Source organism: Chaetodon trifascialis, chromosome 18 (assembly GCF_039877785.1).
Source record: "Chaetodon trifascialis isolate fChaTrf1 chromosome 18, fChaTrf1.hap1, whole genome shotgun sequence".
In the NCBI taxonomy this organism is placed as follows: domain Eukaryota; kingdom Metazoa; phylum Chordata; class Actinopteri; order Chaetodontiformes; family Chaetodontidae; genus Chaetodon; species Chaetodon trifascialis.
In genome coordinates this window covers 4690584-4717657 of record NC_092073.1, presented here as the reverse complement: position 1 = coordinate 4717657, position 27074 = coordinate 4690584, and the positions used below count along the sequence as shown (strand labels likewise).

General features: G+C 42.2%; 1 protein-coding gene across 1 annotated transcript; it reads right to left on the bottom strand.

The window, feature by feature from the left end:
- lancl2 (LanC lantibiotic synthetase component C-like 2 (bacterial)) lies at positions 1 to 27074 on the bottom strand. The gene is made up of 10 exons (XM_070986008.1): positions 26556 to 27074; positions 25367 to 25571; positions 20126 to 20243; positions 19823 to 20030; positions 19004 to 19151; positions 12011 to 12157; positions 7587 to 7769; positions 5306 to 5482; positions 4281 to 4353; positions 1 to 2924 (listed from the first exon to the last, which is right to left on the bottom strand). Exons 2-10 carry the CDS (start codon positions 25529 to 25531, stop codon positions 2848 to 2850), a joined length of 1296 nt encoding a protein of 431 aa, XP_070842109.1. The 5' UTR covers positions 25532 to 25571; positions 26556 to 27074; the 3' UTR covers positions 1 to 2847.

The window sequence follows — 27074 nt, the reverse complement described above, 5'->3', positions numbered from 1 at the left end:
AAAAAAAAAATCTTTACAAGACTTCCTAAATCTTCTGTGCTCATGGCATTAAGAATTGAGACACAAATATAATCCCATAGACTTGAAACGTGTCCCCAACTTCTCTTTTACTATCCAAACTAAACACAAGTGACCATATTTCTAGAAAAGACAAAATATTAAGTAGGTTTATGTGAGATAATAATAATAGAAATTACAAACAAGAGGTACAGGAACTCTTTTCATTCTTTATTTCCAACAATATCAAACCTTACAGGGTTTTTTTGTAAGCACTGACGAGCCAAAAGCAACTTAAGAACAATGGACACGTCTTACTTAACTGCTGCTGTCACTGAAGCTCAGGAGTTTAATGAGGAAAAGGAAACACACATTCACATCTTGACACCAATTAGGCTGACAGCAAAGCAAATACACACACAGGGACAAAGGTCAAACACTCCTCACCGCTGGGGTCAGGATACAAATCACTACCAGACACAATGGACACAACCAGTGAACCTGGACACACATGTGACATTACCCTCATGCAAAAACATTCATGATCTCTGCAAGAGAACGAGGCATTTCTGGGCATTCATGTGCTGTCGGAATTTACTGGATAAACTGGACACTTCTATCACCTGGTTATTACTGTTTCATCTCCATGTCGGTCCCACACTGACAGCTACATCAGTTGTATTCTAGCTTTACGTAAAATTGACATGCTGAGTAAATCATGTCAGCTACCTAATATGAAGTCTGCAAACAGCATAATGCTGAAAATCATTCCTCACTTCTAAGTTTTAATTGGTTTTGAGGGCCTTGTCAAAAAAAATTATTAATTATTTGTGTGCATTGTGGATCTAATAATATCTGCTAGTAACTTACATTTCTAAACAGAGGGGACTTTAAGTAAAAACTTAAAACAACGCTTCACATAATAAATAATCAGCATATTCAGCATTAATATACTCGTACATTTTTCATACATGCTTAAAATTAATAAACCTTTTCCTGTGCAAAACAAACTGGCCAGTTACTGAAATGTTCTAAGCATATTCAGCTGTTCCAGTGGCTTTCAATTTCAATTAGCTTTCAGCTTTCTGCAAAACAATGTGGACACAACAGACCCTAAATGCAGATGACCTTAAGGATGAGAAGAAATAGAAATGTGTTTTTATGCGTTTGCTTATTCAGCAAATGGTTGGATTACTTCAAATGAACATTATTCATAAAAAAGACATTTTTAGGCGTAGCTCTGATTATGGTTATTGAAGATAGACGATGCCCGAACCAAAACAGCAGCAACACCCTGTCCTGGTTCCATTTCTGACATGAGTGCACAGGTTACAGGTGCAGAGAGGAACCAAAGTGGGGCATAGTTAGGAAGTAAAAAAGAATTAGTGCATGCTCTGGTGGGGAAAGAAGCAACATTTAAATAATAATTAGAACAATTTCAGTTTCAGTTAATGAGCTACCTAGATTTTGGATTCTGGAAAGGAGGTTAGTACTGTTACTGCACCGCTACTGTCCAAAAACTTCAAATACTCCACTCATTTATCGAGGAATTGCTGAAAATTGCAACTGCATGGTTGATACTTGCCATTTATTTTTATTTTAAGTCATACTGAGGCTTCAGGTGACTCAGCAGATAATGAAAATAACGTGAACAGTGAGATAGTGAGATACAGCTTAACAGCACAATGGAGCCTCTCAAATGCTGTTACAGCTGCTGTAATAAAGGTTGTAACAAATAAATGATTGATACAGTCGCTAACACTATAGACTTATCAGAAAACAGGCAAATAAAGGTTTTCTATCAACGTTGGAAGGCAGCATGACACACCATGTCACCACGCAACACTCACTCCCTGATGGAAGTCAACTGCTGCCATGGAAACGACCACCCAGACGCTACGTCCAAAAACGACTTTATTGTCCTTTGAAAAATGGAAAACTATGCACACTAGCTGTAGTATCACTATAGTTTATGTAGCTTTACACTAAAACTGAAGAGAAATTAAATTCAGCTTCAACTTCACAGCTGATATACTGGTTATCTTGACAAAAGTCTGGTGATCTTAAATTCGTACTAAGCTTGTTAATTAGTTATGAAATGAAAGATGACAGAAACCTTTTCTCACTATGTGACATACAGGAAGAGGAAAGCACTACATTAACAGCATATGAGGCACCAAGAACCAAGTACAGTGAGCATGCAGAGGCATAGAAATATCAAAACAGCTTTAGTTCACTTCACACACATCCACACACATCCACACCCTCTTTCTTGGCCTAGGTGCTATGCTATGAAAGGCTGAGGGCGTACAGTGTGTTCTTCTTTGTCCATGCCAGCTGGCAATACATTGTAATGGGTGAGGAGGAGACATGGGGTCCATGTCTTCACCCCAACACACTGGAGGATGACAGGGGACCTTAGAGCTTATGGACTCACTTGATTTGACAGAGTCCCTACGATCGGCCCCACAGAATGGAAGTGTGCATCTTCAAGAAGGGAAATATCCATCAACATCGTCTTCCTCAGTCCACCTGCTGCTTGTATTTCACTGGATCAACAACATTCAACCCTTAGCTTTGGCCTGAAATAGTCCTTCCTTTATCTTCTTGTATTTGTTTTTGATTTCATAAATCAAACCATGTTTGCTCCAACAAATGTTCAGTTGCACCTGTGCTCAGCTCCAGCCTGATCTTCATCTTCAGTTCAATTTGCTCACTTCCTCATGACCAATGTTGAAAGCTGTATCACAAGTAGACCCTTGTCCAGCGTTTGAGCAAAGACTCCATTTAACTTGCAGACTGGTTTGTTCCTGTCCCTCTTCATCATCCTCAGTCCCATCAGTTGGCAGGTCAAAGCTCAAAGGCGGGGAAACAGGAGGCTTCAGGGTATGCTATCTCTGACAGGTAGAAGATGGCCCCTGCCATACCTGAGAAGAGGAACACATCCATTACTGCCAGCCACAGATGTCACTGTCCATCAGTCAGCTTTTGGTTTTTAGTTTCCTGCTCTGTCAAGGCATTTTTTTTTGGCAAGAAAAGGATTGAAGACAAAGGATTGAAACAGTTCTAAACATGTAACGGACACAAACTCTGGATTTTTCTACAAGTTACAGTATGTTCAATCAGAGACACTTCTCTCTCTAGCAAATGACCATTTGTAGCAGCCTTTGTAGTTCAAATTTAGCTACTTACACACACTAGTGATTGCTAAGTTTAAATAAGATGCACCACACGAGCTAGTTCTTCCTCAGGCATTAGTTACTGAATATTTTCACACCTACTGGCAGCAGTCAGTGTGTGACTGCTGTGCATCTGCCCAAACCAGCTGACAACACTCTCCTGCTAGTGCATGAGCTGTTTGGAGTGAAGATTTTAAGATGTGATATGAAACATGGGCCACACTTGATTGAATCACAGATATTTCTCGATGCATGAACACAGACATTATGCAGTCATACCTACATCACTCCCAATATTTCCTACTTTACACTTAATTAATGTCTATACTAGCCAAGAGCTTCCTCCTTGAGGATTCAGAATCTGAGCAGCAACAAGGATTTTGCTGCTGACAAAATCCTTACAATATCTAGCATCAGATATACCTCTGCAGAACAGAGGCACACACAGGTTACAGCACACTGAGTGTCTGCATTGGCAGACATTGGGTTAATGCAGACAGCTCACTGTAACTTGGGCAGATAATGAAATTTACATCAAATTTCAGGTTGTCACATGATGAAATTTAAGACTATGTGGATGCGACAGTTACAGTAGAGACCATAAAAATAGAGAGGAGGAGGTGGTGGAGGAGGAAGCTGTGGCACCAAATGTGTTGGCATGAGCTAATCAGCAGAGTAGTGAGCGATGTAAAAAACTGTCCATCTCAACATAACTGGGTTTTATGAGCTACTCTCCATGAATACACATTTCAGTCTCCCTATTTAAGAAGAAAGTCATTACTCTGATGAGACCTCTGCTTCTGTGCAGTTAGGGGCTGACTTCTACCTAAACAAGCTTTTCTGCCCTGTTGTGCTGCCAGCCGTGTCCTTGATTCCCTCATTACAGCTCAGAGAAAGGCCACTCTAACTTCGCACTGAACTCCACAGAATGCTGTATAATTGGCCTTTGATGGAAGAACAGGTAGCAGCAGCAGACTTAATGCTCACAACTTAAATTACAGAGCTGTCATTACATCTATTCAAAGGATGAGGCTCCTGCAAGGGAAGAGAAATGTCAAAGCAGCTTTTAGTCATTCCAGTGGAAAGCTGAACAATATTGGATACCTTCAAAAAGAGAGTAGGGTCTGTCTGGGATGCGACAGCCGTGGGTCCCATAGGCCAAACACCACTCCGCAAACTAGAGAAAGTTAATAATAACGTGTTTATAGACATTCATGCAAAGTTCATCTACACATGCCTGACGAGATCAAGTCATTACTTGATTAAATGACTGTTACCAACAACACTAGCCACTGCTCTGAGGATGACCTGATACTTACCTGCTCCATTACTGAAAGCTCGGAAATGAGGAGTCCTTTCATAGAATAAATTCACACTTAGTTTGTGTTGTGAAGGCTGTTCAGTCTCAGTTGAAAACTATGAAATATCTTTGCATTAAAAAACTCATGTGAGCTCTGATGAAGGTTCATGACATCATGACAGAAGACTATAAGGACTTTACATAGATAACCTATGTAGCTCATTATTTTTAACCAGCCCCACCTTCTTCATCTAACATTTTATTAATTTATCATCAATTTTTATAAATACTCAAGGGTTTGTTGCCAAAATGTTAAAAACTGCTGCCTCATTAGCGTACCTCACTGGTTCAGCTGTGCACTCCAATAACATTCAGACTCATGACGACAGTTTAAATAAAAGAGATAATGTAGTTTTTATTCCATACATTCTTCTTCATCTCAAAACCTGGTGCCTACATTACTCACAATGCAACTTAACTGCCAACAGCTCAGTAGGAGACTTGGGTTGTGCTAGTAGCCCATAATGTAGCCTTGCATCACCAGCCTCAACAGTAGACAGACTTTGATGAGTAAAATTGTTCCCTTTATGGAGCCGATGCAAAAGTAACTGCAAATTACAAGTTTTATATCAAAATAATTTGCTGGCCATTTTCTTTCATCTTATACAGTTTTGTCATGAATACTGATTCTGATTGTGGAGAAAACAGAATAAAAAGTGAGATGAGGCAATACTATTTTTCTTCTGCTTATATTCGTAGCTGTTCATCTGTAGTCAAGTCAGTATCTAGAAAGGTGTTTTTTTGTGGTATGTACTCCTCTTGTTCTTACCTTGCAGACACGGTACAGATATTTCTTCTCCTTGGTGAGCTTGTAAAGGGACAGGAAGGCGTAGCCGTTGCCGGCGGTGCCGTGGCAGATGCCGTAGCCTTTTCTGAGCAGGCCTCGGTGCCAGATCACTTCAGCACATTCTGCAGCATCCTTCAAGTACTTCTCTTCTTTAAACACCTGGCAAGACACCAAGAAGCCAAATGATTAGTCAGAGCTGGGCCGACAGAGGAGCAAATGACAAACACTGTCAGTAAGGTGAGGCAGTCCTCCTCATCCTTCAGCATTCTGAAAATTCATGACGCTGTGGAAAAACTTAGCAACTTTTGTAATTTTGCCCAGTTTGGACGAAGAAGTCGCCTGCTAAGCTTAAACATTGTTGCTATATAGTGTGCTGTTTGAGACAGACCAATATTCAACATCAGCATTGGTGCATCTCTCTTTTTGGCAACACAACAATCAATATCAGCACAACCGAAAACAATCAAGCTGTACAATAAACAAAATCTTGCTGACAGGCTGCTTGGTGTGTCGTCTCTTTCCCTGGAGAACAGATCAAATTTGAGCCCACATAAGAGACTAAATGTGCCCACATGCCCAGACCTAGTGTGTAATACATCTAATCCAGAGCTGACAGATGATCTGTCAAACATGTATGAGGCTGATGAGACAAACAGAGACACACTGTGAACATAGTTTGATTAGATGCGATCATTAAAGCCATCCTCCCACAGCAGCATGAGGTCCCCACTGGCTTCAAACAGGAAGGAGTGCTTTGAAAATCAGGTGCCTGTGTTCACAGAGCTGCTGTGGAATGTAGACAAAGGTAAAGTGACGGGTAACAAAGTGTATACAAATGCCACGTTTTGGCCCAACATCAACTTCCTCACTGACTTAAGGGTAATTAGTGAGAGCTGATGTGATCTGTCCCCAGTGAAAGCGACAGGCAGCGCTAGCTAAAAATGACAAGCTGCTAGCTGAATGCTGTGTACACTGCTTTTAGTGACGAGGACAAAGAACAGATTTGTTAGCACAGGAGCTCAGTGAATTTTGCCTACCCTTGTGTCATAGTCAGACAACAGCAACAAACAGACGGCATCTGAACGACCTGCACCATACACTGCAGGTCATCACTTACTCTAATCACAGCGCCTCATAAAGGAAATGGTTAGCAATACAGCATGATTAAAACAGCAAGTTAAGTAATACTATAAACATTGTGTACTTATGATGTCATGTCATCCTGCACTTGTGAGTGTAACTATGAAGTCCAACCAGAGCACTTTGGTGTGTCATTGTGTCACTGCTGTTTCTGTGTGTTTTTAGTCAGGGCTGTTCAGATGAAAACTGTGGTTCTAGATGTATTTAAGCTTGATTGGTAAATATCAGAACCTCAATAACAAGATGGGAGGAAAACTATGACCCTTCACTGACCTGTTTCAAAGTGAATAAAAGACCATTTCATGGCGCCTTTAACTTTGAGCACACAAGCTTTGTGTTGCATCGCAACATTCAGACCTCTTCCTGTTATTAGTGATGCTCTCAGGCTTTAACGGTTCATAACTTAAACCATAATTCCCTGTTTGGTGGAGAAGAAACTGATTCACAACAGCTTTAAATGGAACACAACATATGTGATCACTGACAAAAAAACATGCAGCCATTTAAATGCTCTTCTTGCGACAACAAATGGAAAAGTTCTGTTGATAGTGAGCCAGTGATAAGCAATCGTGTCTCCCATTGTGCTTTGTGCTCTGTGTGGTGCCAAAGAGTCTCTGCATTAGTGATAGGAGGGCGAATGCCAGAATAGCAGCACATTAGCTGCCAAACGGCTCCCTAATGCGCCAAAAAAAGAAGAAATCTGCCTACAATGCATTACTGCAGTGTGTGTGTGTGTGTGTGTGTGTGTGTTTGTCGGGCGTTTGAAATGAAGGACAGCTTGTGTTTCGTCAGGACGGAAGAATTCATTTCCCATCTTTGTCCTAATCCGCTCTCAGGTTCAGTGACCAGATGACGGGCTTGTTCAGTCATATAAAATAACCACTTTTACAAGTGTTCTCTTGAAAATGGAACCATAATCCACATTTCATCGCTCACAGCATATGTAACACAATACAGTGTGCATGCAGAGCAGATCCATGCCACAAGGTGCCAGTGTTGCTCACGTGTTTGAGGCAGACAGGGTGGTTTCATAAAGCAAAAGCTTTAGTTTGGTCAGTTCAGACAATACTGATGTTCTACTGTTATCACGCAGAGCATCCACCACAGCACAAAGCAGTCTCACCTTATACGCCATGATGAGCATGTGGATGACACCAGGGGCCCCGTGGCACCAGTGAACCAGCCGGTCACTCTCGTTACTCAGCGATGATGGGAAGTTCCCCGAACGAAACTTCTTGTGGCGGACATAGTCGATGCTGGGACGAACCATGTCTGACAGAATGTCTGGATGGACCTTTGCTCCTGGCTGGAGAGAGACAGAGTTCAGTTTAGGTTCTATTGGTCAACTCTCTCAACTGTCTCGATGAATATGATTCTGCTCTGGCAATATGACAAGTTTTGGCCATTTAATGCAGTTAAGGCAGATGAAGTCAGGAGACAGAAAAGCAAGAACTTGAGAATGAGAGTTTAGCAGTGGATAGCGTTTGAATGATGAAACTCATACTGTAATAACATTATTGTCACAGGCCTTAAACAGACAACCTGAGCTGCCAAACTTCAAGAGCAATGCCCATTTTCAAACATCCCACCCCCTTCCTCTCTATGATGGTGCCTTTTCACTGTGCCTTCAAGTGTAGCTCTTCAGAAACACTTTTGATTCGACTTCTGACAACATTGTAAAAGAAGTAGTTTTGATTGAGCAGAACCCAAAGCAGCATGATTTCAAGTCTCCAATGCGTAGCAAATGTCCAGTGAAGTGTTTCAGAGCCGGTGTGGCATTTGTAAGTCTCACCACTCACATGTCCAGGTGAACACTGCAGCAGGACGAGAGCTGGAACACAACTTTGGTATGTCCAATGGTGGCCGAGAGGTTTAAGACACTGACCATGTAATCACAACATCCCTGGTTCAAGTGTGCGCCCCTCTCATTTCCTGTCAGCCTTCTAATGCATTCTCTTATGAAGGCACAAAAACAGCAGCAGTAATGAGTCCCAATCAAAACAACAACCAGCCCAGTCTGTGGCTAATTAGCCAAGGACAACGTAAAACAGAGCAGGGACATAACTAGTACTCTTTTACAGATGTGATGCCTTTGAGTGGAGAAAGCCGGGTTCTTAAGTTAATTAACTGAACCACACTTGAAGTGCTAGCTCAAAATCAGATGAGCTGAGCTCAATATCAGCAGAACCAATGAGCTTGTGGTGGACTACAATGCTCTAAATATGGATACTGCTGTAAAGAAGCTACAAATCATCATAAAACGTGGATGCATCAAGTACATCTTTACGCTGGCAGCACAGATCTTTACAGTCACCACTGTTTGAAAGAGGCACCCAAGATTAGTGTCACCAATACAGTGTCTGACCAAATGTGAAATATGTTCCGGAGTCACGGTGTTGAATAATGGCCAGTGTTTCCGCAGAGCATTATGATGTCACAGTGAGGTTGACCTTTGACATTTAGCAAAGGTGGAGTGGGGGGCCATTCTATTTTGCTAATTTAACGATTCGCCTCCAAAAAATGGGTGACAGCCGCTGCTCAGCAACAGCCTCTCATTCTCCAAGCTAACCCAGAAGCACAAGGAGGTGGGCAACAGCAGAGAGGCAGCCAGGAGTGTGGCAACAGAATCATTTAGCTTCTAACTGTCAACTAAGGATTTATTTCAACCAAACCAGAGCTGGTGATTGTTGGAACAGTGGAAAGACTAACCAAGACAGTGTAGGTGAGTATTATTTTGTTTCTGTTGAGTTTACAATGAGATAATGGCAATTAAGCTTGTCTTAGTTTGGTGAAAGAGAGAAACTTGGATTCAGAAGATGCATGGTGGTATTTTTCTGCTTAATGAGAAAAGAGGGGTAAGAACATTTTTTAAGTTTATTTTGTTTATTTATTAGACTAATAAATAAACGTAGCAAACTGCTTCCTCCCTCTCCTCTCACAAACAATTATAACCCTCTGAGCTCCCTTACAGGAAGACGTGCCCGAATTTATTAGATCATAACTTTTCTATGGATTTCAGTTTTAGAACAAAGAACAACAAAGACCAACGGTCAAAATGTGGCCTGCAAGAGACCAGGTAAGCCCTGATTTTAGCCTAACTGATTCACGGAAATGTCTTTTGCTAGGCCTTGAAATGGTGAATATAGCAGTCAATGGCAGTATGAATCAGAACAGTCAATAAAATAGGTTTTTCACGAGAGCTCCTTGAGCAGAAATGTGCAGAAAGGAATGAATTAGATTACTTGCAGGCAAACAGATACACACAAACACCAAACACATGATCCCCTCCTCACTTACTCCTGGCGGACATAACAAAATGGTCTAAATGGACTCAACACACTGCCAAGGATTGATGCAGAGATGAATTATTAATTTCCATAAAAGAGTTCAGTATGTTATTCAGCACATCAACAAATGGGAGGCAGACACAACGCAGTAACTGTGGGCTGATTTCAATGACAAGTTGAATTCATTTAAGTGGCACTATATTGACAGTTCTATGTAGTTCTAAACTATTATTATTATCTTCATTTCCATTCTCTGATGAAAGAAATGAGAAATAATTAAATGGCAGGGTAAACTCACTTCTCCTCCAAAGATACTGCACATGTAACATGTTCGGCTGTTCACCTGAGATCCAATCTCTAGCTGTTCCCAATAAACCTAACATCACTTGAAGGTGCAGTAACCCCAGCATGCAGGCAAACTGAAATCCATTTCATACTCATTTGCATGCAACCGTTTGATCAAATCTCTAAAAAGAACTGATTTAGCTAAGCTGCCAACAGCTCTTGTGTAATGTGAGGCTGTGGGAGTTAGCAGCTCTTCCACTGGCTCTCAGCCCAAGACAGTAAGACTCTACACCAGACATTAGACCAACATTACACCACTGACCTACTCATTAATATTTCTTGCTGCACTGAGTCCTGGCATGAGTACACTACTCATAGCTCATAGCATAGCTCTGTTCCCAAATATGACAAGACTTTAAAGACTTTAATAACTGAATCTATACATCTTAAACCCATTTTGACCCATCACCATAAATGAAACAGACCATTGCAAAGAGGATCTAACCTCTAGCTTTATTGCAACTAGGTTTATGGTAAATGTAGACCTAATTCTGACAATAGCCAGTATCAATAGTGTAACAGTCAATATATTAGTCTACTTCAGGGTTTTTCAAATTCAAATCTTGGTCTGAATCTGGACTGAACAGTAAGACAATCTGGACCCAGCTCATAACTCACCAGTGGAAAAGGCCCAGTCTGAGTGAGTGTTGATGGGCTTGCCAACCCCTGTCTGTAATTCATAGTTGACCCATTCCATAGATTCATTCTCCAACTCAGCCCTTTCTACTTTGCGGATGCACCAGCAAACTGCACCGCTCCAAGGCTGGACAGTCGCCGCAGTTGACAACAGCGTTTTGGCTGGACTGTGGTAGGTAACTCCAGAGTGGTCAGAGAATCACTGAGCTTGTCTATCAGACACAAGTTGGCCAAATGGTGTACTGACTGTCAATCATCTGAGTATTTTTGTTTGCTTCCTGGGATCTTGAAGAGGAGTTTTCAGTTGAGGTAAGGACTCATTCATTGGCAGCTGAGCTGTGGGTTTTATGTTGAGCACTGACTGCCTCCTTGGTGGAGGTCTGAGAACATTTTTTGTATCAGGTTATCATGGAATGTCCAAGTTTCACTGTCTGCTTAGAAAAGTTCTGGCCCTTGGACAAATGTAGTTGAGGACTCCTGTCATACAGGCAACAATACGTTATACAGTGTAACATTTTCTATTTTGAAATAAAATTTCTCTTAATAAATTGTTAGTGATGTTGAGAATTAGAGACTGATTGACTGGACTAGCATGAAAACATTTGCCAACGCTGCAGAACTATTACGATCTAGGTCTTTGAAAGAGTCACACATCCTTACACAGGCAATTCAGGCTTTTTATGATCTTGTCACATCTCCACCCTCAACACAGCTGTGTCAACACCATGTTAAACAAATTGTGATTTCAGCTGAGAATCCATCTCGACAGGCTTCAAGTTATGTTCTTGTGATCAAACAACAGTAGACTGGAGCAATCAGCGTCCTATGAGGAACTACTGCCTGCTGCGGCCGGGTGTTGTTTTCTTTGGAAACAACAATGGCCGCTCCTAAAGAGATTGGCGTTGATGCTGCTGCAGCATCAGTTATATCAAAACTGGAGAGTATCTTTTAGAGCAAAGAACAGGACTGAAGGCTTTTCTCAATGGAAAAGATGTTTTGGCTCTTCTCCCGACTGCCTTTGGCAAGAGCTTTGCTCTCCTACTAAGTCATATGGTTCCTTGATCTGACTGGTTGAAGTTAGCCTGTGATAGACAGTCATAGACAGATGGTTCATCCAATCATCTGCCAAGTTTTTTTTTCTAAAGTGCGTGCCCTTTTCCAAACAGCTTCCATGGACTATTTCCCAGATGGTTCTCTCTAACAAACCATCTGGCGTGTCAGGTTAATGGATCACCGACAGCCAACCAGTGGACCCATTCAGCCTCTCGAACTGTCTTACCTGCATGAGCATGTAATAGATGCCAGCCATGCCATGGGCAGCGCCAATATACTGCTTCTTGTGCCATTCATAGAGCAGAGGGCAGCGATCCGTCTTCTTCTGCTCTGCTGACATATTCTTCCCCGACTCTACAATTGCTGTAACCACCTGCAGAGTGAAAAGAGAGAAAGTAAAAAGGTAAAAATGACTGGTCTGACTACATCCTGGCAGAAAGTTACTTTTCTTTCAGGGAACTGAATCCCGACAGCTTGCCGGCCTTAATCTCATGTCCTCATGTTTAATGGGGAGGAAGTCCATGGAGAATCGACACAACCCAGAAGTGAATCTGCATCCTTTCAAATCACTTATCAAATCTTATCAGGTTTAGCTTTTCACATTTGCAAGTAAGAGTTAAATAGAACTAAAACTAGAACTTAGAAGATGTTTTGTTAACTAAGAAAGCATCAACAAAACATTTTTTTCCAGATTAATGTCAACAACCTATAGATCCAACCTGAAAATAAGATTTGCAGCAGAGGATATGAAGTGTTGAGTAAAAGTGTTGACACAGGGAAAAAACAAATGTAGGCAACGGACATTCATTCTGATTCACAAGTAAAAAAAATGGTCATCTTATAATTTTGATGACCATAAATTTAAGAGAGAGATTTAACAGAAGTCTTTGTGAACTTTAGACTGTGTGTCTTTACTGTTTTTCAAAACAGTGCTTCCCTTTTTTCTGTGCACTTTATTATTATCTGTTTAACATCAGGGTATGTCTGCTTTTTTACTGAACGTTTTATTCTGTTCTTAGTTATGAGTCTTGTTCCTTGTAGCTGACTTATCCTTGTGTTTTATATATGTGGATTGTTTTTTAATGGATGCTGCATGGGTGGAAGCCCAACCCAAACTGCCTACAATATGGGACAATAAAGTAAATCTTAAACCTCTCTTGAACCTCTTGTTTTTGCCTTTACTGAGCAGTTGACAGTATCAATGCTGAAAAGGAACATGGGGGAGAGAGGGAATGAAATGCAACACAGGTAGCCAGCCAGAATCAAACCAGGGATGTTACCATAACATGGAACATGTTTAACCACTGGGTCACCAAACTCTCCAGAATGATGAGCGTATTCCCTCACAAACAATCTTTGGCTGAGCCATTTACAGCATGCACACAGCCAAAAGTTTTATTTACAGAATTAACATGAATCAGTCACAGGTGGTGGTGTTTGCTATTTTTGCTGGTAAAATCTTTGTAAACTGAAAAACGACGAAACAGACGTTTTGGTGAGAGGTTTGCTGGTTGCAAGATAATGAACTTGCTAGAATCAGCTTGACAAATGTGGGGATTTTGCCAGCCAGGAACAAAATCCAAAATAGAAACATCTATCAGAACCCAACCCTGACATTAGGGCTAAGGCTATTTTGTTGTTGTTCCCTATGTAAAATTTCATTCTAACATTAAGTGGCCTCATATGCCAACCTAAAAGGCTGTCATTTAACAACAGCATATAGCTGTCATCCTCGTCTTGCTGCTGGTTTCAGTTACCCTCACTGCTGGGCTACCATTGGATGACAAAATCGATGGCTCAGATTCAGAGTTATCTGATTCTGGGGGCTTTCTTTTCAAACATTTCATGCTAGTTTGTGTGCTTCAACCAATTCACAGTCAACCTTCAATAACTCTGCATGCGTCCTGCAGTAATGAAAAAAACAAACAAACTGTATGCTGTTCACACAGTGTGCAGTGACATGGCCATTCACTGACCAGGATGCTGTGACAGGAGGAAAGTGGCATGTGAGACAGATTTTGATGATGTCAGAATGTCTAATGACCAACATATTCAGTCTTTTTCTAACAGTTTTTACTGCGTGACAGCACTGCGGTTGAGAAACGCTAATGTAGGGCACTGCATTTATCAATCCATTCACATGACAAACTTCAGAAATCACTCTTCAGCTTTTTGATTTTGGATGAGGAGGTTGATTACATCTCTGGATTAAATGAAAAGATTGACTGAAGAAGATTTGACAGATTTATAGTAGTATTAGACATGATTGTGGCACACCAGTCAATAATATTTACTGTATGTGTATTAATGCTACTGTTGAGAGATTTCCTTCTTCAGAGGGTTTTACAGTGTTGTACAGTGCAGAAACAACTCTTTCCAGAGTCCTAAATAATCTGCTTTTGGTTAAGACTCTGGGAAGTCTCTACAAGTACTTGAGTTTCTCTTGATTTGAGCTCAGCTTTCAATATCATTCTAGCCCATGCTCTCTCTTTTTGCTTATATTTTTACACCGTTTTCAGTGTCCTTAGAACCAGTACCTCATTTTTTTGCATTCACGTGTTATCTACAGAAATATAGTCAGACACTAAGCAACATAATCCACTGTTAAGCACAAATATGTAAGCAATGGGATGCTGAGGTCTAGCATTCTGTGCTTCCCAGCACTGTAAGATGAACTGTGTGACCTTTTCACTCCTCCTCCACTTTTTTAAATATACAGAATTAATATCCAAATTTCCCACTTGTCTCAGCTGTGGCCCACCTTGTAATTTAATACAAGACTGCTGGAAATGCCATACAAAACTATGGACTGATGTGGCTTGAAACTGATGTGGACAATAGAAAACAGCCCTTGAAGCATTTGAATATCTCATATCATGCATGCACAGCTCAGTCACGCTGAGCATTAACATGTAAAAGAGCGAGAGGAGTCAAGACTATGAATATGTAAATGGCCAACATACATACGTAAATCAAAGGCTTTAACCTAAAAAGGCTAACTCTGGACATAGTAGACTTCATTGACATTTGAAACGTAGCTGGGCTTACTGAGCCCCACACACATGCATCACTGCCTCCCATAATGAAAGAACCAATATAGAAACAGAAGGCCAAGCAGGCCCTGAGAGGAGCAAGTTAGCTGAGAAGGTCTACAGCTGAATGCAATAATAGGGAAGCCAGAGATCCAAGCTGTATGCTGTACATATCCTCATTTCTTAAATAAAACCTGCTGACTTCTGCTATTTGACCCACAACTGTCAGGCTCAGGCTCAGGCTCAGGCCCAGGCTCAGGCTCAGGCTCAGGCTCAGGCTCAGGCTCAGGCTCAGGCTCAGGCTCAGGCTCAGGCTCAGGCTCAGGCTCAGGCTCAGGCTCAGGCTGGGCTTGTTATTGCTACGGTTTTCATTTATTAATAAATGTCTCCTTTGCCTCTCTCTGTCTTTGAACATCATCTACATCCATGTCTATCACTTGAGAGGTGGAAGTGTTTCCAATATAGCTAGATCAGCTAACAGCCACTAATAAAGAGTGAATTAAAGCAAAACTTGTGCCTACTTGTGCCTGGTTCAAGAGAACCATTCAACTGTGTGTATTACTGACCATTGTATTCTCAGAATATGCTTGCCTTAGTTTCCTAATTTCTGAGTTATAACTAATTAGTCAATTGGGTGGGGGGGTGTAGAGTGCATGTCTAGGGGCCGAGGGTTCTGAGTCAGCAGTTTATGCAGTTTCCATGCAAGTTAGAGTGAGCAAAAAAGAAAGGAAAACAGTTCTGCAGCAGCAGCAGCAGCAGCAGCAGCAGCAGCAGCAGCACTGCCTCCCTCATGACAGAGCAGATTTACAGCTGGCTTGTTCGGTCCCTTCACTCCCATACATCTAGACTCATCTATACTATCTATGACTCTCCTGGCCTCATATGCTCCTTTCCCCCCCCCAAGCAAAGCTAATCTTTACAATGCACACTTCTGTGTGCAGAATCAACCAAATCAACTTTCTTTTGAAACAACACTTTCATTTAAATGTATTCACACATGAATCTTCATGGACTTCCACATACATTCACTTGGAATCTCCTCCTGCGTCTTGCCAAGGCAGGCACCACACACACACACACACACACACACACACACACACACACACACACACACACACACACACACACACACACACACACACACACACACACACACACACACACACACACACACACACACACACACACACACACACACACAATAGGCAATCAACTGTCTCTCTTGGAGGGAGATTATGTAATTTAGGGGAATTTATCTGTTTGCGGTGTAAATGAATCACTGTAAACAAGCTAAAGCCAGTGGGATTCAGCTCCAAGAGGATTGGCCAGGCTGAATGAAATTTAAGAGCTATGGATATGATGGCCTACCCGATCCAAAACTAACCAACTTAAAAGTTAATCTTGTTAATGCATGCAGAGCGAAATGCAGTGTCAAAACAAAATCCTAAACTGAGGACAGGAACGACAGGAACATGGAGACTCAGAGTTACTTGAAGGTTTGGTTGGCAGTGCTGTCAGTATATGCTGAAATAAGCAATCGCCTGAGCCTGGAAAGCAGTCTGCTGTTATGTGACAATTATAGTCCATCAGTTTGCCAGCACACTAGCATACTAGTCAGTCTGATTAGTCCTGGTCAATTCTATAAATGTTTATGTCCTAAGTCCTTAACCTGTTTAACTGATATGCAAGCATTAGACACAAACACCTTTTTATTTTCCTGTATTTTTTCAAGCTGGCACAAACTGGAGATACTGTATCTGGCTGCCACCCAAACAATCTGTGGTGGAAAAACACTCCTTCCTAAAAAACATAACCCTCAGCTGAAACCTTCTTTTCAGCACTGTGTACTGCAAGCTGTCAGTCAGAGAAGACAAGCTTTTTTTTTTTTTTTTGCTAGATTATGCTTATTATGCTGGATTCTGTTGTTTTTGAATGCTTCAGATCTGCACCTCAAGAAATCAGATGCTGTATACCACTGTGCTTTGTGTTTTATTACTGGCTGTGGAAACCGCACTCATCATTGTATTTTATATGTTACTGCTAAATGGCCCTCCCTCCATGTATGCAGACTTTCGCATTGGTTAACTTTTATATATAAAACCATTCTTGGCCTAGTCCCTCCATACCTTTCCTCCTACATGTGTAGAAATCAAAATCAATATGACCTTCGATCTCAGTCCATTCTACAGATGGTGGTTCTCAGAGCTAGATCAGAACTTGGGAAAAAAGCTTTTAAATAGGCTGCTCCCTCCTCTTGGAATAATCTACAGACTGATCTGAAATGATCAGAGCTGATCTCTCTGAGGGATCGGCCATAATGAGGGATCGAGAGGAAAACTCCCTTAATCAATGCAACTGTTTTTGAACTCTTCTGCTCCTTTTTTTTTTTACCCCTCTCATTGCTGTTATCATTATTATTTGATTATCATTACTGACCTGTACCGTTGTGTTGAACAGTTGTTTTATGTCTGTTCATATTGTTGTATTTGTTTGTTTGTGATAATGTTGTTGGGCTGCCTTCTTGGCCAGGTCACTCTTGGAAAAGAGATTTTAATCTCAATGAGGCTTTACCTGGTTAAATAAAGGATATATATAAGCTCCTGCTCATAACCGCCCCCAGCACGAAACTATGGCTGAACAGACACACACACTAAAATACCCAGAGAGAGTAGGAGAAGGAAAAAGCCAAGAGAGAAAATCCTGACATGAAGAAGAAAAGAGAGAAGAACACTAAGGTAAGAGTCCAGAGACAAAGGAAAACATCTCTGCACAGCACCCTGGAGCACAGCCACTGTGAGGTGAAGCACACTGCTGTGCTGCGCTGTGTGTGGTGGTGACAGGTGTGTGAGTACATGTGATGGAGAGAAGAACAGCAGTCCAGTGCTGCAGGAAAGGAGCTTTAAAGATTCACATGTTTTAGTCATAGTAATACCTCTGTTCAACACTTCTGCTTCTGTAAGCCCAATGATGCTACCGACTCTCTCAGCCCTTCTGTTCCAAAGAGAGAGAGAGAGAGAGAGAGAGAGAGAGAGAGAGAGAGAGAGAGAGAGAGAGAGAGAAAAAGTGTGTGTGTGTGTGTGTGTGTGTGTGTGTGTGTGTGTGTGTGTGTGTGTGTGTGTGTGTGTGTGTGTGTGTGTGTGTGTGTGTTTTGGCTTGGCACTTTACCAAAGGAGACAGTTGGTCGTGCAGTTTCTGCAGTGAATGTGTGTGAGCTTAAATATATAATCAAAATAGAGTGTGGAGGGATTATTATTCACTTTTGTCCCAGCTCAAGGTCTGACAGGTATTACAGCAGCCTTACAGACAAAAATGTTGTCTATCATCTGAAGATATTTTCTGAGCACAGTTTCACCTCCTCTGCTGTCGAGAGCAGAGGCAGCAGTGAAAATCATGCCCTTTCTATGCAAAGGATGGCCATGAGCGCCTGGCCTGATGAGGTATACATGTATACAGGATACATCTCCCTGTTAATCAGGCTGCAAATGATCTGACAAGCTGTGACGGTAAAACTGAGAGCTAGAAAAACAAATTTTGGTGCTATTTAAAACACAAACTATCAAGTATTAAATCAGTACCAGCAGAAATTTCAGCCAATAAGTGACAATGTAATGCACGACAGAAATGACAAAGACATGTTTGAGGAAATTTGAGGCAGTGTCTCCACTACATGGTTTGTCCACCAGCCACTAAACATGGTGCTAACTGTAGCCTTGGATGAAACTGAACTGTCGTTTTTGTTGAGTAAAACTAGACTAAAACTTACAATGATCAAATCTCAAAAACGTGAGTAAAACCAACATTCATCCTCAACAAAAGACGAAAACTATTCAGGTGCCAAAATGAACTCTGTGGTGGTGTGTTTATGAAGTCTGGCCATTGTGGTCAACCCCTAACAGAGTGGTTAATAATAGCTGTCCATAGATATCAATATGAGGTTGGTTTACTTTCAACATCACAGCCTGTCATTGATTATGATTGCATCTGTCAGAGCAGTGCTATGGATGTGTGTTCATATAGCTTTCTCTGATGTCATGTCAATATGACACATATCCAATACAAATATGACATGAAAAGAGAGAAACCACAGGATATGACACAAATTAACCAAATAACCTGTTCAATGACCTTTTGGAAATCAGGTGTCAGAACATCTGTGTCTTGGGGATGAATTTACATGTGTGTCTCACCTTTGTAATGGTGCCTTCGTCCACCGTGTCAGCTCCTAGCTCTTTGTTAATGTAGAGCAGAGCGTAGAGGTAGCCGGCCCGGCCGTACAGCAGCTCATCTGGCATGTCGGAGTCTGAACTCAGCACTGACCGCTGCAGCTGCAGGAGCCTGAGTGACACACACAATCTGCGGTGTTAATTCAGGAATCACTGATCCTCAGCCCTTAAGGTTACCATTAAAGACACAGAAAGACGGGTCATAACACCATGACTCTTGGATTCACCGACACAGACTGTACTTCAGCAGCCCGCCACAAGCATATTATAAGTCTGGAGATATTCCATTTTTCTGATTAACAATTAACAAAACCCATAAAAAAGACCAAAACCCAACAATGAATGTGTATATCCACAGTCTGATTGGTCTTATTCATCTGTGCCATGGAGCTCCATTGTAGAGCTCTCAATGAACTAAGCACAGGAACAGACCTATAGCTCAGATTAAGGACAACAAACACTAAACAAATAAAGTCAAGGATGGCAGAGAAAGAAAGAATGGTCAGTTCCATCCACGCTCCACCTCTGCCCATTTTTGGATGAGCCAGGAGTTAGGCAGAGTCAGGCACTGGCTGGAGCCTCTGTCACTGAGCTTCACAATGGGGCTTCAGAAACCTATGGGTCACATCACAGAGACTGTGCCCATGTTTTACACAGTCTATGTAACCATGCTTGGGGCAACACAGATTTTGCTATTCCCTTCAGAAGGCCATGTGGCCCACAATACATTCTGCATGTTTAACAATTCCATCCACACAAACAGCCTCAGTCGCACACACCCACCTGGACAGACAGTCGTTGCTGTCAGCAGTGTTGTTCAGTTTGTGATGGACCACCGCGCCCACTGCAAGTGGCCCTGCATCACCACACAGGAATGTCACTTTTCGACCATTCAGGATTCTCATGGCCCTCTTCACATAGTCCAGTGCCCTCTGCAGGTGGGAGGCCTCCTGGGACACGCGGTGCAGCTGGAGGTACAGCAAGGCAATGCCTATAGTGAGGACAGCAGATTGAGGTTCAGTAATAAAGTGAATCTGGCACATAAAATTGACATGTCTTCACAGTTCAACAGTCCTGGGGGCTGACCTGTCCAGCCGGTGTAAGTGGAGAAATCATGGGGGTCTGCGGTCTTCAGGCCCTCCTCCATCTGTTGGAGCAGATCTTTGATCTTATTCTGGACTTTCTTCTGGAACACTGCACTTACCTGAGGACAGAGAGAACATTAACTAAAAACCATAGTCTCAAACTGAAATATTTGCTGGTTTCTTAATCCTCAATGACAGGACTAATGATTCATTTGATTATTCACACCATGTTAAAGACAATTTAAAACGGCTTCTGTGAAAAATGTCTGCGTGGAGCAGCAGGAGCCAGCCAGATTCCCAAACAGAGACGCCAGACTGTAGCCTGGCTGGTAATGTCACCTGTACAGGTTAGACTACTGCCCTCCACAGCTGGCACCACACTGCTAATGACTTCATCTGATGAGCAACAAAGACTGTTTCATCTAAATAGGTCACTGGAACCCACGAGCATGAAAGTGCATCCTGTCTGTCATGTAGTGGAAGTAGCGGAAAGCCTAACTATTTCACAGTTATCGGGCAGTGGGTTATGACCCACACTCTTTATCGTTACGATTCATTTCAGGAAACACGCTATGTTAATTAGGTTATTTTCCACAAGGCTCAAGGCTCTATTTACCCTTTACAGATTTAGCAGCTTAGGTCAGACCATGCTTCAAAGCCGGGTTTGATCATAGATATGGAGTTGATAGTCTACAGGCTCCATTCACATTCAGTGTACAGCGGGAAGTGTGTGAAAAGAAGAGCAGAGGAGCTTTCTGATTCAAAACAGCTGAAGAGATTTCAGTGAGTGTGTCCTACTAACCACCTCTTCAAACAGACACACAGGAGTGCACAAGGAAAGCGGGAGCTATTTGTTGTGGGTCAAGGCCCATTTGCTCCTATCCACTGGCCTGAGAAATTAACAGGAACCACTTAGAGAATAGGCCTCTCAGCTCACCAATCTCTGCTGCTGCCAGTGAAAGCCAGTCATGTGCAGGCTTGTTTTTCATGAGCTGGTACCATTCTGCATCACCACATTACTCATTGCATGATCTGAACTACAACTGCATTAGTGATGAATCAAAAAGCCAAAGGGTTCTCCAACGATAACATGAAACATTGAAAAGCTGGCAAATGTTTGGTGTTCACACATGATGATTTTAACAAAGAAATGTTGGCAAACTATCATTAATTAATTTGATGTCAATTACTAAGTGACCGCCCACTAAACCCTTCCCCCTAACAGTGCTTGTCCAATCATAGCTCAGAAACAGGAACTAGGCACAGTAGGCCGGTCAAGTTTTGGATTTCTCAAGATGTTAACCAGAAACATACAAGAGCATTCTATGTGATCTCTATGTTAACGTGCCATCATGTTCATTGTAAACTACATATTTGTTGTGAAATGATTAGCGACAGCAGCTCACTCACAGGTCAATAACTGGACTAAAACTTAATATTTTGCCTGACCATTTTGTACTGTCAACCCTGAGAAAACACTACCATTTATAAACACACAGTACATGCTCTAGTCTGCATGCTGCTTCAGATCAGCTGCTTGTCAGTCAGAAAATCCCCCTTTTTTTCCCCAATCCTGTCCTGACAGAGCAGACAGTCGTGAAGGCTAAAACCCAAAGAGCCTGACCAGAGTCTGCCCTCTGTCCTCAAACAGGGAGGATTACGACCAAGCCTGCCTGTTCCCTCTGCTCTGAGTCACTGCCACTGTCATCCATGGATGAAGGGATCAATGGTGGAGGAGAGAGAACAAAGCAGAGGCAAAGTAAGAGGCAGGATTGTTTGACGAGAATACATGTTACTGTTTAGCATAACAATGGTATGTTCAGAAAAGCCAAGGAGGAGAATGAGTACAATTACAAACGACGCACAAGGGTGGAAGCCTAAAGCTCTGCCTGCAACCCCTACAAGACAATACTGTACACGTTTTATACAATACACTATTTGTTATTAGTACTATTGGAATATATTTCGAACACAATAAGTGTTGGTTGGAATCAATATCACACTGACAGTTGTATTACTATTATTCTTGAAGCCTTGCAGTAGCTGGGCAAAATGTACAAGACTATGTTCATACAGACAATAGCACTGCATGAAAAAACACGACCCCCTCATTCATCTGAATGGGAATGCTGCATTGGCTCAGCAGGGGGGTCAATGCAGGGTCAGGGTTCACCTGGGTCAAGATTTCCACAAACCAGAGTCATTCTGCAAGGCACTATCCTGGCCAATTAGGTGCATGCAAGCACCCACTTGTGGTAGATGACTTTGTAATGAGCATACTGTATTTCTACTGTTTGCCTCATGCTCGTTGCAACCAAAGATAAAACAGTTGCCCTGTGAGAACTTTCCAGAGTGGTAAAATCCTGATTCATAGCAATACAAAGTGCTATGCAGTGTTTTGACATCTGGTAAGCCTTCAAACTCATGGACCTGGCCAAACTGGCCTTCCTGGATCCCTTGCTGGAACAGCTGGCAGTTATGTGTTACATAATATGTTAATTGTAATAATATTAGTGAAATCATGTTAGTAAGGCACTAGATTATTAGTTACCATGGAAATGTAATATATTACTGTGGTGGTCTTTCTTATGGCAGAACGGTATCCGACTGTAACATTCTCAGCTGTCAGGATGCATTCCCTCACTATGATGGACAAATTTAGGGATGGCAGATTAAAAATCACAGGGCTTACCTGTTGGGGCAGCATGAATTTGACAGAGGTATGAGCTTTCTTTCATATTGAACGCAGAGTGATCAGTATCTGACAGTAACTTTCTAAGCTGTCAGAATGTCTTTAGATAAGATAAAACCTAAAAACTTGTATGATGATTTCTTCCTGTACAATTTCTTTTTTGCTCTTTCATTAAATTTCTAAAAAAAACGGTGCATACTGAGGTTCAGGGGAAAATATGATCAAATTGTGCAGATATTGTGCCTTCTGACAAAACTCTGCAATATTCATAATGAAAACTCTCCTACAAACGCCTACAAATGCCATTTTAGAAATACACAGTAACTAGACAATTGTGAAATTTGCCTTTCGCTTGTAGAATACAACATTCTGCAGACGAAACTTGATAAAAAGTTTAGTTTTGAGCCTTAGTGTGGTCTATCGTACCACAGGTGGTACGAGCACAGCATCTTGGGGTGAGCTTTTAGTGAACGTTTGGATACGACACAGGCATGCACTGTGCGGAGATCACCGGTGATCGATTCTGCAAAGGCCTGGCTCATCTCGGACAAACTGATTAATATCCTGTAGTGTGTGATGCACCATTATTTTCCAGTCTGGTGCATGTTTGAGATTAGAGAGAACATCTGTTTCTCCCTATGTGCATGATGCAACCAGATTTCAAAATGAATTAAGATTGTGGTCTGCAGTCTGAGCCCGGTGTTTCTGTTTCATGAGTGACCCTGTTCACTGGCGACTTTCAGTCGAATGCATCTGTGGTTGTCATACAGTACTTAAGATGTTGGAAACAGGAAGAGAATGCGTAGCTGTCCTACACTCATACACTCATGTTGTGTTTTGAACACTGCTTGTTCTTAGGAAAGTTGTTGAAAAGAGAAACAGAGTCTGCAATAACGTTTCTAATTCCACATATTCCTCTTTGGGGCCTGTTGGAATAAACGTGTCATGTAGAGAAACTATTCAGCCTTTTTAACATAAAAAAGAAAATCTTTATTATAACATTTAAACATTTGCCTACACTCTGATATTGCAAGTTTTTTAACAGACAACCTGAATTATGCAGCGTCAGAGGGCAAAGGGACACTGGACAGAGGGACACCTCAGAGGCACTAGTGGATCATTGGGTAGGAAGACTTTAGGGTTCTTTCCATGGAGAGTGCATTCTTTATTTTCAAAAATCTAATTTATCTATCTTCTTTTAGACTGCACACACTTTATGTTCACAGTGGTTTCACTGGGTGTGTGGAGCAAAGCCTAACATGGATGAGGACTTTTTGTGTCCAGCCTGCCCACCCCCTTAGTTCTTGTCTCCACCTGACACCGTGGAGTCCTTCCACTCCCTGGGTACCATCATCACCCAGGACGTCCAATGGGAGCAGAAGATGTTCTGGTCCATCACCAAGAAGCCTCAGCAGAGGATGGACTTCCTGCAGTTCAAACTGCGAAAGCCAATGATGGTGCACCTCTACACCACCATCACTGAGTCCACCCTAACCTCCTCCATCAGTGCCAGGGACAAGAGCAGACTGCAGCGTATCAGCGTGTCACCGCCTGCAGTGGTGTTCTAGTTCTGATTCATATTCCAGGACAACTGGCCGGTTTTTCTTCTGTATGTGTGCGTGCTGTTGGAATGGACAGTGTGGTCACAAGTTGATCTGGCTGGCTTGTTTTTAGGAGGTTGCAGGATGTATGCTGTATGAGTCGTTTCATGCTACGCCTGAGGCACAAGGATGTGGTGCTAATCTCTGGGACAGTCTCGCTGCTTCCCGCAATGGTATGAGTTCGAATCCCGTAAAAAACGTTTCTTCTTTCTTACGTTAAAAGGACTGAACAGTTCCTCAACGCGACACGTTTGTTCCGGCAGGCTCCAAAGAGGAATATGTGGATTTAGACACCTTATAACAGACAGACATTCACAGAAAGAGCAACTTCCTCTGCTTCTGTTTTCAACATTTTCCGTCACAACAAGCAACGTTCAAAACGCGACAGAATGCGTGACACGTGTGTTATAATGAAAAACTGACCAATCACGAGGACAGCTGCGCATTCTCTTCCTGTTTCCAACAACGTAACTACGACAACCACAGACGCATTCGACCCACAGTCACCTGCTAACAGGTCACTGTTTGAAGCAACACCGGCCTGTAGACGAATGGCTCTCTACAATGACGTTCCAAACACAACACACTTTGCTTTAAACGCTACAAACAAAATGCACTGAGCCCTGAAATGATACGCAGTAACGGGCATCAGCTTCAACAAGAAACAGAACTTTCCATCAGGTAAAAGAATCACCCTCAATGTCTACATTCGCGTTACGTTACTTACGTTATTCTCGGTAAAGCTCAGTTTACCCCACTTACCACCATTCCCTTATAATGTCACAGATAACCTCGAATTAACCACTGCAAATATGTCAAACTTAGAACAAATAGTGACAAGTTTTAGTAAATACGACACACTTGCAAGTCTGGGCCAAGCTAACGTTAGCTCTAGTTGTTACTACGTCAGTGAAGTTATTAAAAATGCTTCAACAGCCAAACGTCTCACCTTTCCTTCTGCGTCAAACGGCTCATTGTAATCTCCGTCTGCTCCGGAGGTGGACGTGAGGAGTCCTTGGTCCCAGTCAGGGTACGGGTTTGGAAAAGAGCGCTCCTCCATCTCTGCCTCTGTGGCTGAAATCAGCTTCAGTCGCTTGGACATGTTATCTCCCATCGCTACGGCGGCTCGGCAGGGATAAAAATCCCCAGGCACACTGTACGGCCATTATAGTGGAAATAAGCAATCGCGTTTCAGAAAATGCACTTTTATCTTTACACAGCAAAAGTGATACGAATTAATAAAATGGGAGTGGAATAGTCATGAAATGTATCTTTGTGTGTTTGAAATCACAGTGCATTAGCATAATCTGTACTCCTCATTATACAAAAGAACGACAGAACAGATGGATTTCAAACATATGAAGAAAAAGAAACCAAGCCCTGTTGCAGAATAACTGTATATGTGCGCTAAAGAATCGCGTGGCAGCATACTCATACAGTACAATCATACTTTTTATTTTGAACACAGTATAATTCATCCAGCCTTATTGCACCGTTGACTATATTTTACGTTTTACATTAGAAGTCAGCATTTTTCATCTAATCTGTGTTGTCTCTCAGGATATTCATGTTTATATGAGGGGAAAGAAGCACAATAAACTCATGAATATTTGTCAGTCCAGGATTTTCTTATTTTACCAGTAAATCTCTTTGGTTGTGGTTCCTAAATTTGGACTAAAAACTGCGGTGCTTAACTGCCTAAAGGAAATCCGGAAAGAAAAAGTTTGCTCTGATAAAACTTTAAATAAATTACTGACAAATTAAAAACAGCTATTGACCCTTACTGAGGCATTAAGTTATCACCTATGGGTAAAACTTTAGCTAATGAATGTCACCTTGAGTAGGCTGAGCTTTCCACACAGGCCCTGACAATGGTTCATGTAGGAATTTTAAAAAAATATGCAAAGCTTTTGAAATGCTAGTGGAAATTATCAACACCCTTGTCTTTGGTCGTTTATACAAAATCAAAATGTGAAGGTAAAGTAAGAGCAATGAAATGCATGCATGCCAAAATGCCTCCATGGAAATAGAGAACAATTGTTGCTGTGCTGTAAACTGGATCTTTGTAGCAGCCACAGCTACAATTAATAATCCACTGCAGGTAGGCTAATGACAGGTGGAGCCAGAATCAGGCTTACCAAGAGGCAATATGGTCAGCAGGCTCTCCGATCAGCAGTCTGTATGGTGGCCGGTCTCCTCGGAGCTTGTGTGTCTGTGGCTGGTCCTGGTGGGTGTTTGCGGCAGCCTCCAGCCTCCAGCCTCCCAGCAGCGTCTCTCAGCCTCCAGCCTCTCCCGTTTCCCGGTGAATGGAAAGTGGAAGCCGCAGTCAGAGCAAGCAGGCGGTCCAGTCAGCCATGTGTCACCGCATCACCGTGTTTCTCTGTGTCTCTGCCTCCTCTGCGCCCTCCCCGCTCCTCTCCGAGCGCACCGAACCATCACACTGCTGCTGATGCTGCTTGGCAAATCAGAAATCCCCCTCTCCACCTCCGCCCCGGCTTGAAAGACAGACCCGTGTACGCTCTGTGCAGACCACAGGCTGCGAGAGGTCCTAAACCCCCACTCCCCAGCCTCCCCCACCACCACCCGCCTGTAAGAGCCGGCAGGCTGCCCGTCAGGACCCAGCAGTCCAGCCCAGGCAGCTGACTTCAAATGTGAAT

Bases quoted from the DNA above. Each gene is read 5' to 3' on its own strand.
- lancl2 (XM_070986008.1), bottom strand. From the start codon at position 25,531: ATGGGAGATAACATGTCCAAGCGACTGAAGCTGATTTCAGCCACAGAG. The intron at 20,031-20,125 runs GTCAGCCCCCAG...TCCTCACTATAG, and splicing joins CACTTACACCGGCTGGACAG to GCATTGCCTTGCTGTACCTC. The intron at 4,354-5,305 runs GTAAGAACAAGA...AACTTTCTCTAG, and splicing joins ATCTGTACCGTGTCTGCAAG to TTTGCGGAGTGGTGTTTGGC.